General features: G+C 37.8%; 2 protein-coding genes across 6 annotated transcripts; both read right to left on the bottom strand.

Annotated features, from left to right (window-relative positions):
- Positions 1 to 102: 102 nt before the first annotated feature.
- Positions 103 to 10,979, bottom strand: LOC123898630 (protein MODIFIER OF SNC1 1). 4 transcript variants are annotated; one of them, XM_045949641.1, is made up of 11 exons: positions 10,871 to 10,929; positions 9,607 to 9,980; positions 9,444 to 9,518; positions 9,081 to 9,164; positions 8,945 to 8,989; positions 8,466 to 8,844; positions 5,405 to 5,507; positions 4,633 to 4,704; positions 3,217 to 4,492; positions 2,877 to 3,132; positions 103 to 2,800 (listed from the first exon to the last, which is right to left on the bottom strand). In XM_045949641.1, the coding sequence occupies exons 3-11, from the start codon at positions 9,473 to 9,475 to the stop codon at positions 458 to 460; spliced, it is 4,590 nt and encodes a 1,529-aa protein (XP_045805597.1). In that variant the 5' UTR covers positions 9,476 to 9,518; positions 9,607 to 9,980; positions 10,871 to 10,929; the 3' UTR covers positions 103 to 457. The 4 variants fall into 4 exon arrangements, with proteins under 4 accessions (XP_045805597.1, XP_045805596.1, XP_045805598.1 ...); XM_045949640.1 differs by lacking the exon at positions 10,871 to 10,929 and adding an exon at positions 10,621 to 10,851; XM_045949642.1 differs by lacking the exon at positions 9,607 to 9,980 and having other exon boundaries at positions 10,871 to 10,979.
- A 3,664-nt stretch (positions 10,980 to 14,643) lies between these two features.
- Positions 14,644 to 17,880, bottom strand: LOC123898248. 2 transcript variants are annotated; one of them, XR_006805286.1, is made up of 2 exons: positions 17,323 to 17,880; positions 14,644 to 15,757 (listed from the first exon to the last, which is right to left on the bottom strand). XR_006805286.1 is itself a non-coding variant. In XM_045949153.1 (2 exons), exons 1-2 carry the CDS (start codon positions 16,146 to 16,148, stop codon positions 15,687 to 15,689), a joined length of 372 nt encoding a protein of 123 aa, XP_045805109.1. In that variant the 5' UTR covers positions 16,149 to 17,026; the 3' UTR covers positions 14,644 to 15,686. The 2 variants fall into 2 exon arrangements, 1 of the variants encoding a protein (XP_045805109.1); XM_045949153.1 differs by lacking the exon at positions 17,323 to 17,880 and adding an exon at positions 15,848 to 17,026.

Genomic DNA, 17,880 nt, shown 5'->3' with positions numbered 1-17,880 from the left:
AATCGAAATCTTTTTTTCCGAAAAAATCCGAAACTTTTTTCCCGAAAAAAGAACTGAAAAAAGAAACATAAGCAGAAAGTAAAAAGTCAGTAGACAGCAGTCTTGATGAAACGAAAAACAAAAGCCATGCCATCAAATAAATTACTATTTTCATTCAGATACATATGAAGAATAATAAATCACAGGGCACAGAACATCAAACTTTTTCCCCAGCCCCAAAAAAAGAAGGCGTCATCTTCATTGTTCCCTGCCCAATGCCTACCGACCATCAGAACATAACTGATGCAACTGCATTTACCTTTCAAAACTTAACTTATCCAAAACCTGAACTACATATACTCCAATATGACTGAACAAAGCACCAATATATATGTATGGGCTTCTGATGGAGCACAAAAACCATCTTGAAATAGAACAACTACTCATTAACAGCTTCTAATCAAAACTACCACTCTAACTAGTGGCCAGAGAAGTTTCCACCGCCTCGTCTTAAGTGAGTTTGACTTCTCTCTCTAAATCTTCCCCCAGCCTGATAATTACCATCTTTAGGTCGTTCATAGTTGTCTGATTTGTTGTCACCAACATGTGGCCCATTAGTTTGGTACTCATAATGATTATGAAAGTTTGGACCTTGTCTTTGCCGGTTAGCAGGATGGTTATGATGATGCATGTCATCTTGCGCAGCTGTTTTCCAATCTCCCTGAGATTCATGTCCCCTTCCATAACGATTTTGGTTTCCATTTCTGCGACCTCCAGATGATGGCCGTTGCTGATTCCTAAAATCCATACCTGTTGGAGCCTGCTCACTTGAGCTAGCAGCTACCTGATTTGAGGAGTGGGGATAGCCTTTTGGTGGAGCATTTCTACTCTCTCTTACAGTCTTCAGATTCCCTAAATTTGAGGCATCTCCACCCTTGCTCGTCTCGGTAACTGATTGGCTGCCAGGTTGTGTTATAAGAGTGCCAGACTCCTTGTCTTGACCATCTGGAAATGATACACCAGCATGAGTAGACTCCTTTTTCTTGGGTCTGTTTCCTCTCTGATTATTTGATGCCTGGAATTTGGGTTGCCAATGAGATGACATACTTTCTTTTGCAACAGCATTGTCATCTGGTTGATTGTGCTCAGACAATGATGACAATGTTTCAGTTTTACTTGTGTCCCCAGCATTTTTCTTTTGATCAACATCATGATTTACCCCTGTGCCCTTCTGTCGTCTAAAAGAAACCTGCCTCTCCCTGACCATTGCTTTATGATCTTTAATAACAGGAACAGCTGAATCATGATTGTCTGAATTGTTTAAGCCATCAGGTTTACTAGTGTCATTACCATGCTTAGAATATCCTCTCGACGAGCTTGTTTCAGACATCTGCACTTGCTGACGCTCCATCGGCATCAGATTTTGATAGGAGTTTGAACCATGGTCCAATCCATCTTGCATGTCATACACATCATATGATTCTGTTGAATTCCTTTGCCGCCATGAACCATGTGCTTTTCCCTTCCAAGCCCTGGTCTGCCTGTTATCTCCATTTTTAGATTCCATTACAGAACCCACTTTTCCAACACCGGAAATAGCATGCCGAGTTATCTGGGGGCCTTGAGGGCCTGAATCAGCTTTTTCAATACAGTCATCCGTTGGAGCTTGAGTTACTGAGGACACCGTTTGTTGTAAACTTCCTTGCTGAGCCATTTCTTTTGCAACAGGTTTTGGAATATATCTCTCCATTTCAGCCCTCTTATTTTTCGAATTATGCACCTGCTGATCACTCTTTGCAGGAACAATTGCCTCAATTTTACTTTTCTCACTTGATTCATCCACAATCTCTATCTTGTTTGATGGTTTAACAGGTGCCCACATCAAACCATCACTCCCATGGGATTTCTCAGCCTGTCTATTAGCCTGCATGTTTCTTGGTATCCTACGAGAATGTTGTGATTTCAACTGGCTATTCATTCTACCGTAGGATTCTTCATTTTCTATATATCTTTGGTCAGAATACTGATTTGAATCTTTCGGTAAGGACGATGACTGAAGTGAGCCCTGATCTAACTCGACGTCTTCCCTGGATTTATTTTCAACAGATCTTCTAGAAAGATTGACTTCTTTTGGTATTGCCGATGGTAATGTAGCCGAGGACAAAGTCTCTTCAACTTTCTGTTTGTTTTTGCTATTCCTGTTATGCTTCTTTTTCTGGTTTACAGATGACTCAACCATAGAAGTTGAATTCATGGGTACGCCAGAGACAAAGGCTGAACTAACTTCATTCACGGCAGTAGCAATGCCGGAAGATACACTAACATAAGCCACTGTGTGATTCTCAACTTCTGGGGCAGTTGAGGCTGTAGAAACATTCAAAGTCTTCTCTTGAGAAAGACTATGTTTATGTTTATAGCTCGCTCTTTTCTGCCTTGACGCAACATTGTTGTGAATCTGTAAGGCATTAGTGGCATCACCACAAGGTGTTTGTGTTTCACCAGACAAGATGGGTTGTTTTTCAACTATGTTGGTATCGCTAATCTGAGAAGCATCATTGTCACTAGGCATTACAGATGAAGCGGCTGCTCCAGATTTGCCCAATACTGTTGCTGATTCAGAAGGTTGAAATTCTTCTTGCTTACTCTGTAGGGCAGAATTTGCATTATAATCTTTCTGTGTTGACCCTGCCACGGCTTGTGTGCGCCTGTTTACTTCATCTAACTTCACTAGACTTTTAGGGTTTTGCTTTTTAGGCCGCTCAACCTCTTCCTCCAGCAGTTGCTTAGTCCGTTGCTTGGCTAACTCTTTTGTTTTAGCATTCTGAAGAGTTTCAAAGTGTGCAAGATTTAAATGTAAGAATAGCAGGTGGTAAGTAAAGAAATGGTGTATGCATTACCTGTGCATGGCTATCAGCCGAGGTTTGCATAGATTCTCCTTTACGCCCAACTTGGCTATAGGACCCGGACCTTTCATACGCATCAACAGATATTTGATGCTCACCAACAAGAATGTTAGAAGAATCCAACTGTGCAGCACCTGATGAAGTTGAAGAATCTATGACCCCAGATTTCTTTCGCCAATCATCAGCATCTTGAGTATCGAGTCTTCCTTTACGATGATTGCCTCTTCCTTGCATGCCATGAGAAATATGCCTGTAGATAAGCATTTCAATATGTTCAGCATGGTAAATGAACCACAACTGGAGCAGTTAATATATATTAAAAAAAAAGGCCAACCTAGATGTAGCTGTTCCACCGAGAGATGATGATTCAAAACTATTTTCGCCTCCAAAAGCACTCACTCCACGAGCAGTTGGATTTTTAACTTCAGTGGCAACGGTTGTCTCAGGAAACACAACACCAGCACCGAATTCATTTTCTGCATGGCTACCAGCATGAAACTTATTCCTCCTCTCCTCTTTACTTTTAGTAGATGAACTATCCCTGGCTTTTGCATTTAAACCCTCAATTTTCTGAATCAGAGAGGAATCTTTAGGGGTGGGCAATCTTGGGGAAGTTTCTAGTGTATTAGAAGCTACACCATCCCTTTTCCTTGCCGCAATATTATCAAATTTATTAAAGCTTTCTGTGTTTTCAAGTGATTTGGCATTATTGACCAAACTAGATCCTTGATTTCCCAATGTTTGAGAAGAAGCTTCTTTGCCATGAGCACTTGTCCTCCTTAAATCCATCTCCGTGTTCCTAATATGATCATTCTCTTGGACAGACATTGTCGGTTGGTCCCTCGCATTGACAAATGATGTATTTGTTGTTAATGAATCCTTTGTTGGTTCATTTTTTCCATCCCACTTGTTGTGTTGCTTAAGAAGAACCCTGTAGGGTCCGACAGTATCAGGAGTATGACTGGATTCTACCGGTTCTGAGGCCAATGACTTCGCTGCAGGATCATGTCCACCAGACCTACCATGTGAATTGCCAGGCTCAGGAGGATTCTGACTTGGGTTCCTATTATAAACAGAGGCTCCAGCTGCCATTCCCATGAAAGGGACATCTCGTTCGTTTGAATTACAATAGCCCATTGGAGGACCATAGTAGCCTTCATAGGCCATTGGGCCAGGAAAAAAACCAGGTCTCAATGGCATACCTGGAGGAATGTAAGCATCAGGCATATGAGGCCTGTAGATTTCTCCATTATTATGCTGCCCTCTTGGACCGCTTCCAGGAGGAGGAACTTGAGGTGGATTAGCATGACCGGTAGGTGGAAATTGTGGACGATAAAATGGAAATGGTTCAATTGGAAAGCCACCTGGAGCAACATGAGTTCCAAAAGGAGGACCATTAGGTGGACCTCTGAACCAAATATCACGATGGTTATTTACTGGAGAACCACGCCAAACATCAAAGTGCTGAGGTGGAATAACAGCATTAGGATAAGGCTGGAGATTCCCATGCCATTTCTCTATTCCAGGCCTCATACAATCCTCATTGAAAGCCTGATAGTCTCTTCTCCATGAATTTACAATTTCACCCTTCGCATTAGCATGACAATCATCTATAACACAACCAACATTATCACTATTCACTATCAATGACAAATCACAAAACTTAAAAGCAGAAAAAGGAGTAACTAAACCACACCAACACCAAGTTCCAAAAAAAACTCACACCAACAACAAGAGCATGAAGACATACCGACAGTTGAGGTCTCATTTTTCTCTTTCCCAAGTCCAGAAGATGAGCCTGGCCGAATATGAGAACCATGATCTGCCAATGGTTGATAAAGTTTTAATCAAAACTAACAAATGCAATTATTTCTAAACAACTAACATCTCTGAAGTCACTCTTTCTCAACTATTTTAAAACTCATGTCATAAAAAACCACAGCAAAAACAGTCAAACAAAATACAGTGTAAATACCACACCAATATGTATATACGCAAATTAATTTAAACCAAAGATAAGATGTGCCACAAGTAAATCCTTTCATTTTTTTATTAAAGTAATTTATTTTTAAAAAAAAATAGTACAACGTTGACAAGACATCGTCACAAGAAAATTGCAACAGAAAACACCTAGAAACTAAGAGAACACGTCAAGTAATAGAGCATGCCAATCTCTTTTCATAACTAACTCTGACAAAAAGAGACACCAATAAAAATTCCCCAACCAGGACATGACAGAGTATGGGCAAAAGACAATTTCTAAGAAAAACCTTCGGTTTCTGGGTAGATATCCACATAGCAACTACTAGGAGTTCAAGGGGTAAATTAAAAGGAGACAGGGCAGGGCACCAGATATTACAGCAATCACTCCTCAATGAACAATGTATGCAGTGTAAAACTGTAAATCTAAAACTACAAATGCATCTAAGACCAAAGAATGCAGCACTATTATCAATGTAAGATTGTTAATCAGTATAAAACCATACTACCCTTAGTATCGATAATAGTTCTGCATATGCTACCTTGCAACTCAACATCATGTACAGATTTGTCCTTCTCGGAACCAAGAGTCGGAAAATCTCCAGTGCTCAAAGAAAAATCATCATTCTTGCGTTGTGTAATTCCCTACAATAGAACAGTGGTACAATATTAGACACATGAAAAATCAAATTTGATAACATCGCTGGAATTAGTAAATACAACACAAGAACTTGAAACTTGAAAGAATATGAAAGGACTGCATTCTTTAATTAATTAAATATAGATGGTTTACATTTAGGCTCGTTTGGACAAACAACTTATACAAATGCTTATAGCATTAGAGCATACGTCATAACCTCTTATACTCAATAAGCTCTTTAAGTTTGGATATGTCATTACATAAGCAATTATAAATTGTTAATATAATGTTTTTTATTTTTTTTAAATTACATAATCAAACCATGATTAAAAATATAAAGTGTGTGTGTGTGTGTGTGTGTGTGTGTGTGTATATATATATATATATATATATATATATATATATATATATATATATATATATAGATAGATAGATAGATAGATAGATAGATAGATAGATAGATAGATATGCTGGGATGATAAAAGATAAGTGTGTAGCAAAAAACGGAAAGCTTATAAAAAGAGGCACACAGGATTCAAAAAGAGTAGTAGTTTCATAAGCTCCGTGTAAGCATAGTGAGATCTTACAAAAATATGGCATAAGCAGCTTACCAAATTGTGATAAGCCCTTTTCATTAATTTATCCAAACACATTTATAAATAAAGGCTTCTATTAGTAGATAAAACGGGCCCTTATAGGCTTATGCCAATGAAGGAGAATAAATGAGAAAAATAGTCCAAATAAGAGAGAAACTAAGTAGTAAACCTGTAAAAAAACACACTGACCTAAATTTGTGCTATTTACATTTACAATATTTACAAATTACAATGCTCCCCCTTGAGCTGATGAATGGATACTTCATTCTCACCTTGCTAGTAAGATCCTAAAAGCTCCCTGTAAGCAATCCCTTGGTACAATTTCCAAACAGTCTCAAAGGAAACAATACTCCGGTTACAAGTCTACTACAAATCTCTCCTTGATTAAGTGCTAGCCTATCACAATGTGTTTTGTTCTGTAATGCATAACAAGATTATGGGATATGGTGGTGGATAATATTGTCAACAAACAGTTTCATGAGGACATCATACTTTATCCTCAAGTCATTCAATATGATCTTTATCCACAATATATAACAGAAACCTTGTCCTTTGCACTCCACTGAGCAACTACAGTATGTATCTTATTCCTCCGTGTTACTATCAACACCTATGTACACCTTTATGACATAATTTTCCACCATTTAGCCAAAAAGTCCTATTTTGGGCATGGTTGCTAGGTATTTAGCCTGCAATGATCTTACCCTAGAGTCATGCATGAGTTGGCTTACAATATTAAGAGTGTACTATGCTAGATCAGGTTTGATATGTGCCAACAAAGGTTTCCCTGGTAACCTATGACATAGATAGCAGTGCAAAGCATCTGACAGCAAGACTACTGTTCTGATAGGTCACAGATTATGAACACCTAATTAATACAGTAGTTTGTAATACAAATATTTAAACACTCGTTTTTATAGCAATAAAAAAATAAAAACCATAGTAAAGTCAAAGACAGTATTGATAAAAGGTAAAAAAGAATGGGTAAATAGTCAACAACCACAAACTCGTGAGACTGATGGACGTTTTTGTTTATTAAGAAAGATGGTGCAGTTAATTAAAAAAACAATAGACGCAGTAAACTGTTGAGATCAAAATTAACAGGCTGTTGACGGTGAAGTGTAAAGACATATGAAAAATCAGGACCCCGATTGATCAATAATAAGATAGGGTCAAGATAAGCACTTGTCCTGTCATATGTTTGATGTGCACATAATAACAAACAAGATACTGTAACATTTTTTTAATCCTGTTTGGTGTTTGGTACACACCTAATAATGACGTAATATGATATAAATCATATTTAACTGACAAAATTATCCTTGTAAACAATTACATATTTTTTAAAATTAACTTGTAATATTTTCTTTAATTTATAAATTTATAAAATAAATGAAATATACTAAAAATATACTAAAATCAAAGTAATAAAATAATAAAAAAAATCATTGTCACTACTAAATAAATACAAATTTTAAAATCATACGAGTAACTAAATAATTCTATATATCTTTAATATTTAAAATTAATATAAATTATGCAATAAAGTGTATCAAATTAAAATTGTGATGCACATAAGTAGCAATAAAAAAACCATAAAAAAAGTACATTGTCGTACACGATTAATGTACTTTTTGTTTTTAGTTTTTTTTAATGTTTTTTATTTATAATATTATATTTTTGTTTTTTATTTTGAACCTTTTGAGGTTTTAATAGATATTAAATGATTTATTCAAGGGTAAATGTTATTTTATCATGTTTCTAAGTCAGCCCTCATCCCAGAATAAGCTGGTATATCTATCATCTACTAACTTTAAATTAATTCAAGATTCAAGTCATAAATCAAATGCTAAAAGAAAAGTAGCCGATTATACAAAATGACAAAACAGACATGGTTAGCTACAATAAATAGGTAGTGATTCACTAGAAAGAATCATAATGAATCCGGATTCATCATTGTGAATCAGTGTTCAAGATGAGATTCATGATAAAAAAAAATACACGCTAAGATTCATTACGATTGAGTTCCATTCTGTATTGAATCGAGATACAACTCACATTTATCGTAATATACTGATATGAGATAATTTTTAGATATACTAATACTTCCATTAACCAAGAAACTATGACCGGTGACAAGATATGTATCAGTCATTCATTCCCAAGCCATAGAAAGATAGGTGCGAAATGGAAAATTGTTGGCTTTAGGAGAATAAACTCTCACGTCAATTTTTGCAATTGTTGATGCAACATCTTCAACATTGGTTAAATCAATATATTATTATATTTATTAATCTTTTAACACCATATAAATTACAGCAAAAAATCATATGAAGTGACTAACCACAAATTAGAACAGAAACCTACCAGTGTCACTGTAGTTCTAGATCCACTCCAAGCTACTGAATTTTCAGCCACATTTTCAGCAAATCTTGATAATTGTGAACTACCAGGTCTTGTTTCAGCACTGCGAGGACGCAATGATGTCTGTGAAGACTGATTTGATGTTGGTGGCCCCGATGCTGATGAAGGCCGGGAGCTTGACCCCCATGCACTAGTAGTTACTTCGGAAGCCCTATCACTGCCAGAAGTTGAAGGTCGCGTGCCACTTCCACCAGATGATGGACGGGCACTGAGATGACTGGGCGAACTAGCCCCAGCATTGGCATTTGGGGGAGACAGAGAAGAACCCCCCCATGCATTTGATGCAGGAGATGATGATTTACTGCCCCAGCCAAGGGTACCCCTAATAAATATAAGACAACACAAGAATCAATTATCTAGTCTCGGGGAACAAAAGCAGCTGAAAAATATATAATAGTAAGATTAATAGAATATTTACTCACTTGGGTACAATCTCCACATTTGGGTCCAGACCATGATTTTCTAACCTTAAAACAAAAGAAAATAAGCAAGTTTAGATCATGGACCAACAACCCAAGATAACTGAGAAGTTAAATAATCCAGCCAGAAATCATTTACCTCTGACTAGGTAAGTTTATAGGTTTTGGAACTGCAACTTTCCCTAACACAGTCATACCACCTCTTCTGGTGGAAGAGGTCCACCTGTTCAGTATTATCGTTAATTTCTATTCAGCATATTAATAAAAAATACATTCATGCACAAATGGAGAGATCAAAATTTGAAACCTCAGTTAAGGAACCTAGTGGTTGGCACTTGCCACTTAGCATTAGAATAATATGATCGTAAAAACAGTTGGTTTTCTACAAGGACGTATCACAAAATGATATGCATAACAAGGCACAAAATAGCTTTTGAATAACCAAATCCCTCATCACTAGCCCAATTATAGTGGCTTCCAATGCACACAAATCCAAAATTACCTTCGCTCCCCACCCAACATGCTTGAAGTCATAGGCTGGTTGTCGCAACACGGTCATTCAAGCCAATTGAAAGGCCTGATAAAGAAGATACATAGAGAACGACAATTCCGTCAATAAGATATATTGCAATTATTTAAGTATATCTTTGCAATTATAACATTACCACTAAATTTCAGAGGAGGAGAGCAGGATTGAACTCTTCCTTAAATGTTATTAAACCATTCAGGAATTACATACAGTGATATATTTAAAATGACTTTCTTGTAGCAGAAAATTCCCGACAACCCATCTCATTATCATCATTTCAACATTATCAACCCTTATTCATAATAAAAATTAAGGACACCGGTATCTCATAACAAATTATAGCTATAACTGTATGCTGCCACTCATCCAAAACACCATTCTCATTAGCATATTTCATACAAAACAGTAGTTTTCTTCCATTGTTTTTGACCATTCATCACCACATTTCACAACTATTCCTAATTATTGAGCAATCAAACTCAAAGTCTCAAACATAACCGAGAAGTTCACCTGTTGTTAGCAGTTGGCACCCATCCGTCAGTACCCAAATTACTGACTAAAATTAAATAACATTTTTTTCAATATTATCAAATAGCGGATATAGCATAACGGAATTTTAACAATCTGCTATTGTCCTACGCTACACGATAAAGTACAACATGTTGTCAAATAATTGTAGCACTTCAGAAAAGTGGCTACAAAATTAGTTTTTCCCCATTCATATTACCCAGCGTAGAAAATTTACATTAAGGATTTATATTCTAATTCTCTTTTCAGCCAAAGCAACTAATACTATACTACTAAAAACATACACCATAAACTTTTAGCTTCATTTCTTTTAACAACGCTTATAATGAATACGCTTACAAATCACAAGATTCAAATAACACATTTCAGAAACATTTACATTCAAATCTAATAATAACAGCAATAATTTTGAAAACTCTTTCGCATCCCTATTCATAAACAAACCCAATCCAACACCAATTGCAAACAAGTAGATCCAACAACCACATGCATATACCAACGAGTTCAGAGTAAAAAGCAGGGTTCAAAATTAAAATTAAGAAATTAAAAACAATAATTAAGAACAAGTTTTCAAAAATTGTTTGCAATTGAATTAGAATGCGCGATTAACGATTTTCAATACCTTAAATGAGAAGAAAGGAAAGTGGTTCGTAGAAACCCTAAAGAAGCGATTGGAGAAAAAGGGAATAAACGAGCTTGATGGATATGAGATTGAGAGAGATCTGTGAGAGTGGTGAATTTCGGTTAAGGTAAAAGCGGTTTTGATTTGGGATCGTAGAGATTATTATTATTATTATTAATATTAATATTGTAAGAGAGAAAGAAGAAAGTTGAAGATAGAAAAAAAAATAGAAAGAGAGAAGAAGCTTAACCTGAAAACAGTCGAATTACTTACAACGACGTGCTTTGCGTATGCGTAATAAGATACCAACCAGTAGAGTTCCACCCCCTAACTATGTACTACTAATACTATGTAGTAATAATAATAATTTCTTTTCTTTTCCTTTTTTTAATGAAAAATGAAATCTTCTATACTCTACATGAATAATAGTAATTTTTTTATCTAAGAACATCTCTAATGGTGGTTCTTATTTTTTTTAAGTACTAGTACCTAATAGGTACTCTCATTGGAGCAAAATCAAAATAGTACCTAATAGGTACTAGTTCTAAAATAAGACTTGGTACCTATATCATTTTTTGTGGGACCCATTTATAATGATGTAGAGTTATTGGTTAGATGTGTTATTGGTGGGACCTATTTAAAACTTTTTAAGAATTGTTGGGTTGGAGGGATTAAGTACTTATTAGGTACTATTATTAAAAAATTATAAAAGAGTGATGTGTGCACGTGGGGCCCGATTAAGTACAAAAAAATGGGGAGCTCCATTGTGGATGCTCTAAGTGGTACGATAGGATGATATTGTCGTAAATTGAACTTGTTAGGATGATATTCCTCGTTTTAATAGTTATTTTTTAGTTTTTATAAAAAATTTAGTAGTTTTGATCCCCAAAATTATGGGACATTCCACTTTTTGGTCTTTACTTTTAAGGAACTAATACGTACTCTTCACATTTTTGAATGAGTTTTAATATTCACGTTCACTATATTATAATTTTGAATTTTTTTAATAAAAAAAATAAAATAAATATGAGTTTGTAAGCGCAAAATATATAAAAAAAAATTGAAAGAAAGTATTAATTTAAACAATTTTTTTTAGGATGTATTTTCTCTAACAACTCAAATTTGTTGAGATATTTAGAAATTTTTTAAAAATAGAGACTTGGACTGATATGGAGATCATATCATAAAATAATATTACAGTTTGACCATTCAGGTCACCATGAGCTCCACTTCTATATGCTCAAATCTACCACGTCATGAGCTCTCCTCCTACACGCTTAGCTCTACCACCCTGGAAGTTCCACTTCTACAGGCCTAACTAAATTACATCATGAGTCATCTCTACCTCCACGTTACCTACACGGACGAGTGACATGAGCTGAGTTTGTTACACCTCCACGTGATATGCACGGACAAGTGACGTGAGCTGAGTTTGTTAACCCTCCACGTGATATGCACGAACAAATGACGTGAGCCACGTGAGTTCTATCCACACGTCCTGTACGGACGAGCTGCTTTTGGATCTCAATGCCATATCTATTGGGCCTGGATAGTTCAACACAGAAGAAGGCCCATTAGGTCAAGGGATGATGGACTATAAAAGGAGGCACTTAGGAGGAAAAAAGGAGGATTGATTCTAGGTCAAAAACAATATATTGTAATAGTTATTCTCTTAAGTGCTCAAGAACACTCTAGGGCAGCTCATCTTTAATATTCATATACGTGAACATTGGCGCCCACCGTGGGGCTACGGTAAAACTCTCCAACGACCTAGCTCCATTTTCATTTGTTCATTTTACTCGTAACTATGGTGACACGCCGCATAGCAACTTCGTCGGATTCCATTTTGGGAGACAATGACCCCAACCAGCAGCTTGTTGACCTGCTGGCAGCAGTGCGGGTGCTTCAAGAACAAAACTTAGTGCAGCAACAACGGAATGAGGAGCATCAGCGCCTTCAGGAAAATGAGGCTCTAAGAGTCAAGAAGAAAGCAACCAAGTTTGTTATCATTTCAGACCAACTTTTTAAGAGGGGTTTTTCTAGCCCACTTCTAAAATGTTTGGCTCCTAAGCAAGCTGAGTATGTGACAGTTGAGGTGCATAAAGGGGCCTGTGGAAGTCATATTGGAGGATGAGCTCTTGCGGCGAAGGTGCTTCGAGCAGGTTACTATTGGCCGACGATGAAAGAGGATTGTGCTGATTATGTAAAGAGGTGCGATAAGTGTCAAAGGTTCTCAAATCTCCACCATGCACCTCCGGAACATCTAAGCTCGGTGGTTTCCCCATAGCCCTTTTTTAAATGGGGAGTTGATATTTTAGGTCCATTTTTAGAGGCAGCGGGTTAGGTGAAATTTTTAGTTGTTGTGGACTACTTCACTAAGTGGATAGAGGCAGAACCAGTGGCCACCATCACAGCTGAAAGGATCAGAAAGTTCTATTGGAAGAAGATTATATGTAGGTTTGGTCTCCCAGCAGTGCTAGTAACTGACAATGGAACACAATTTGTCAGCTCACGTGTCGCTAATTTCTGCAAGGAATGGGGAATAAAACTTAGCTTCACATCGGTGGAACACCCACAAACAAATGGTCAAGCTGAGTCAGCTAACAAGGTAATCTTGCAAGGTTTGAAGAAAAGGTTGGAGGCAGCTAAAGGGTTATGGGTAGAAGAATTACCAATGGTCTTGTGGTCTTACCATACTACCCCTCACTCTTCCACTCAAGAAACTCCATTCAAGATGGTGTATGGATCAGATGTTATGATTCCAATCGAGATCAATGAACCTAGTGCGAGAGTCCTCTTTGCTCGTATGGAAGAGAATTCTATTAACCTGCAAGCCAATTTAGACCTCCAGGATGAAGTTCGAGATTGAGCTCATGTGAAGGAGGAGGCTTGTAAAAGAAGAGCAGCTAGAAGATATGATTCAAAAGTCAGGAAAAGGATTATTAAGGAAGGGGATTTAGTGCTGAGAAGGAAACCAGGAGTAAAGACACTGGGAAAGCTCTTCCCACACTGGGAAGGTCCATTCAGAGTTAAGGAAGATTTAGGGAAGGAAGCTTATCGTTTGGAGCATTTAGGTGGTAGTAAGGTACCGCGAACTTGGAATGCGGCAAACCTCCGTTATTACTTCAGCTAAGAAAGGAAGAAGAAAATTAAATGAAAGAAAGCGAGCAAGTATCTATTTATATTTTATGTCTATTTTATTTTTGCAGTAACAAAGGCAATTATGCCAAGACATTGTCTCTTTATGTAAGGATCTCTTATATATTAATGATATGAAATCAAAGCCGCTTTCCATAGTATATATGCAGATTTTTTGTTAAAGACTTTCCATGACTTATGGATAAGGGTGGCCGAGCAGAGCCATGCCCTCAAAACCTGAGTGAGTTTCGGTATAGACCCGACCCTTAGGCAAATTTACGTTATAGGGAAAAATTCGTTAGAGACTTTCCTTGACGTCTTAATAAGGGTGGCCGAGCAGAGCCATGCCCTCAAGACCTGAGCGAGTTTCGGTATAGACCCAACCCTTAGGCAAATTTACGTTATAGGGAAAGATCTGTTAGAGACTTTCCTTGACGTCTTAATAAGGGTGGCCGAGCAGAGCCATGCCCTCAAGACCTGAGCGAGTTTCGGTATAGACCCGACCCTTAGGCAAATTTACGTTATAGGGAAAGATCCGTTAGAGACTTTCCTTGACGTCTTAATAAGGATGGCCGAGCAGAGCCATGCCCTCAAGACCTGAGCGAGTTTCGGTATAGACCCGACCCTTAGGCAAATTTACGTTATAGGGAAAGATCCGTTGAGACTTTCCTTGACGTCTTAATAAGGATGGCCGAGCAGAGCCAGACCTTCAAGACCTTAGCGAGCTTCGGTATAGACCCGACGCTTAGGCAAATTTACGTTATATGGAAAGATCCATTAGAGATTTTCTATGACGTCTAACGAGCAGAGCCATGCCTTCATGACTTTCTATGACGAGTTTATATTACAAATGATAATAACAGACGAGTAATGAACAAGCAGAGATTATAAATATCATAATATCATAAACGATCCACTATGGAGCTCCGCTCGAATACATAAAGTTCAAGTAGTCATGGATAATACAAGTACAATATAACATAGTAGAAAAGGTCCAAAAGTGACCATATAAAAATTGCAAAATTCCAAAAGAGATTGTGGAATAGTAGAAATGCAAAATATGCTAGATATCACAACTAAGTAGATCGGTGGCCAGTCACAACACCAAAAGTAGATCTAGCCTTTGGATTCACAATCCGACCATTTTCGACCACGAATCTCGAATTTGCCCCGCGGGTATCAAGTCCGGGATGAAGAATCTCAAGCTGCTCAAGAGCTCGCGCAAACCCAAGTTCGAACTCTTCAACGGAGGACCTCTCCAGAACATGAATACACTTATCCTTTTTCTCCATCTCTTTGTTCTTTTTCTCAAGCTCTTTGACATTATCTTCAAGCTTCTTGTCTTTTCTTTCATACGATACTTTAAGGGACTTCATTTTTTACTCCAACTCTGAGAACTTTGAATGTGATGTTTCGAGCTCACCCTCAACAGTTTTTAGTGACGCCTTCAAGGTGTCAATATCACCAGTCTTTGTACGAAGATTTTCTAAGTAGCGAGTGCGCTCCTCCTTGAGAGTCTTGCAGGTCTCGGTAGCAAGGGAAGCTGACCACAAATTATAGGTCCTCATAGCCTCCAAGGTTTGTTCAAAGTCAAGCTCTTTAATTACCTGTACATCAGAAGAGGTGGTATACTGTGATGTAACTCCCTCACCGGAGAAATGCACATCCCAAGCAGATTCGGATTCGCCACCGCGATCATCAATGGCCAGCTTAGCACGCCAATTATTTGCTGGAAAAGAGGAGGTGTCGGTGCGGATAGGAATCCGAGGAGCAGGCTGAGGGCTCACATGAGCTGGGGGAGCTGCCAAAACTATCTCATTTCTAGCAATGTTTTTCCTCTTCGACTTTTTCTTCCGAGGAGAAGTAGGACTAGTACTACCAGCCGGAATGGAGGCACTTTGGTCCTTGTGTGCATCTAGTTGTGGACCTCAAACCTCTTCATCAACTTGGTCCCAAATTCGAGCGCGCTCCTCGTTAGTCATCACCATTTCTTTGGATCCTGGAGATATAAAGGAAAACAAATGGAAGCATTAATAATAAATTATGCAAATACAACAAAAGTTACAATAGTTCAAGTATTGAAAATTACGTAAATATGTAGATAGTTGAGCTGCATTGTTCTCATAAAGAAGTAACTCAGCTACGGTCACCGTTTGCATCGTACGTAACTTTGCAATAGCTTTCATGTCATCGACTGAGTGAGGTAAGCTACGAAGGTCAGGTTTGGTCACTGGTCTTTTGGTCCAATGAAAAGGAAAAAAGGGAACTCCAGAGTCATCGTACCATAGTGGGGAGGTAGGACTAGGAGAAACACGAAGGAAGTCATTTTTGAAGTTTTTCCAAGACGAGGTGAGGGGAGTAATGAGAGTGTGTTTAGCTTTGTTTGCCATATAAATCCAAGAATTTCTCTTAATACTTTTAGCTTGGAAGCAAGAAAAAAAGGAATAGGTCGAGAAAGGAAGACCTAAACCACCTCATAGGATTTCAAATGCCCTAATAAAGCCCCAACAATTTGGATGTAATTGGGTTGGTGCAACGTTGAGCGTATTAAGAATCTCACATTGGAAGTCAGTAAACGGCAGGCAGACTCCCAATTTTAAAAAAGTACAGTAGTACACATAAGTAAAACAAACACACTCTCCCTTTGAGGGAGAGTCACAAACAACATCTCCTTCATAACAAGGACGAATATCAAACAGTTTGCGTGTAGCAGGATGACTCAAGTTTGTAATGCACGCCAAAGCTGAATTGAAGTCGAAATATTTGGAGGTAGCATTACGAACTTCTATATCGGCCCAAGCTTCCTTGGGTGGTTCCATTCGAAGAGGATTAATGTCATTCCCTTCCTCTATGTCAGATCCGGGAGATGATGGAGGCGTATATGAGTCGGGAGACTCGTACCTTTGTCTCTCCCTACGAGACATGGGTAGCTTGAATCCACCTACAATCCTAAAAAAAAATAATAGAAATATAGGTGAAAGTTAGGCTAGGGTGGATCAAATAAGTGAAAGCTTCAATAAGTGAAAAACAAGAAGCACGAGTTTGAGCTAAGGTAGAACCAAAAGTGATGAGGGAAACATTTTGTAGCCAAGTTGCCTAGTTAAAGGCGGGAGAGGTGTTGTTGTCACTTATGGAATTCATAGTTGTTTAGATCATGAAATATTGGTTTGAGCTCAAGCAAAAGAGAAGAGGAGCTCTTGTAAGCGGCCGAGCTGTTTAAGCAAAAATAGTGTTTGAAGTATTTTATCAAACACTTGGAGTGCTTTGGTGAAAGGCCGAACAAAAAGAGGTCGAGCAGAGAGCTGATGTTGTCATGAAGAGAAAGAGCCGAACAAAACTTTAGCTATTGTTATAAGTGGAAACCAAACAGCTGGTTTTAGGCTGAGCTGTTTGAACTGAAAATGTGTTTGAGGCATTTTATCAAATATATGGTATGCTTGTCAACTAGACATAGAGGAAAGTGAAAAACAAGAGGAAAAATCAGTGAAAAATTTGTTTGCAACAACGTAAGATTTTTAAGCTCAATCATAAGTTAAAAAAAAAAGATCATTTTGAAGTGCTTACCTATTTCATCAACAAAAAACGTTTGTGAAGAGGAGGTCGCCGAACAGTAGAGGAGCGGTGGAGGTAGAGTGTAGCCGAGTTGAGAGAGAAGATAGATTTGGGAGAGGCCGAGAAGAGAGAGTCGAGCTGATATAAGAGAGGCCGAGCTGAGCAAGGGGCGATGTAGAGACTACAGAATTGAGCAGGGGGCCGAGCTTAGAATTGAGCCTATTGCCAAACCAACTGAATCCAAGTTTTTGCACTCAACTACATAAGGCATTGAAGAATTGTGTCTCAAGGATATGACATCTTCAAATAAGAATAGTTCTTTTTTTATGGTTTCATCGACCTTTTCGGTGGCTATGGGGAGTCCTGGAATTGGAGATTTGGAATAAACATAAGTAATGGAGCTGCTCCCTTTGTTATTCATTGGGCTGTTTTAAGTAACAACTCTCAAAAGTAACTACTCAAATTTTTTTGTTCAAAATATGTTAAAAAAGAATATAATGTCACAACTTCATAACTTTGTAGTGTTGTTGCATCGAGCACAGCTACTGCTGTCATAAAGTACTAGGTTGA

The sequence above is a fragment of the Trifolium pratense genome, linkage group LG7 (assembly GCF_020283565.1).
Source record: "Trifolium pratense cultivar HEN17-A07 linkage group LG7, ARS_RC_1.1, whole genome shotgun sequence".
Lineage (NCBI taxonomy): Eukaryota > Viridiplantae > Streptophyta > Magnoliopsida > Fabales > Fabaceae > Trifolium > Trifolium pratense.
This window is presented reverse-complemented; position numbering and strand designations above follow the sequence as displayed.

Excerpts from the sequence above, each read along its gene's own strand:
- LOC123898248 (XM_045949153.1), bottom strand. The coding sequence starts at position 16,148 with ATGGCAAACAAAGCTAAACACACTCTCATTACTCCCCTCACCTCGTCT. Across the intron at positions 15,758-15,847 it reads TCAACTATCTACATATTTAC|GATCCAAAGAAATGGTGATG; the intron begins GTAATTTTCAAT and ends TTATATCTCCAG.
- LOC123898630 (XM_045949642.1), bottom strand. The coding sequence starts at position 9,475 with ATGACTTCAAGCATGTTGGGTGGGGAGCGAAG. Across the intron at positions 8,990-9,080 it reads ATAAACTTACCTAGTCAGAG|GTTAGAAAATCATGGTCTGG; the intron begins GTAAATGATTTC and ends TTTTGTTTTAAG. Across the intron at positions 8,845-8,944 it reads AATGTGGAGATTGTACCCAA|GGGTACCCTTGGCTGGGGCA; the intron begins GTGAGTAAATAT and ends TATATTTATTAG.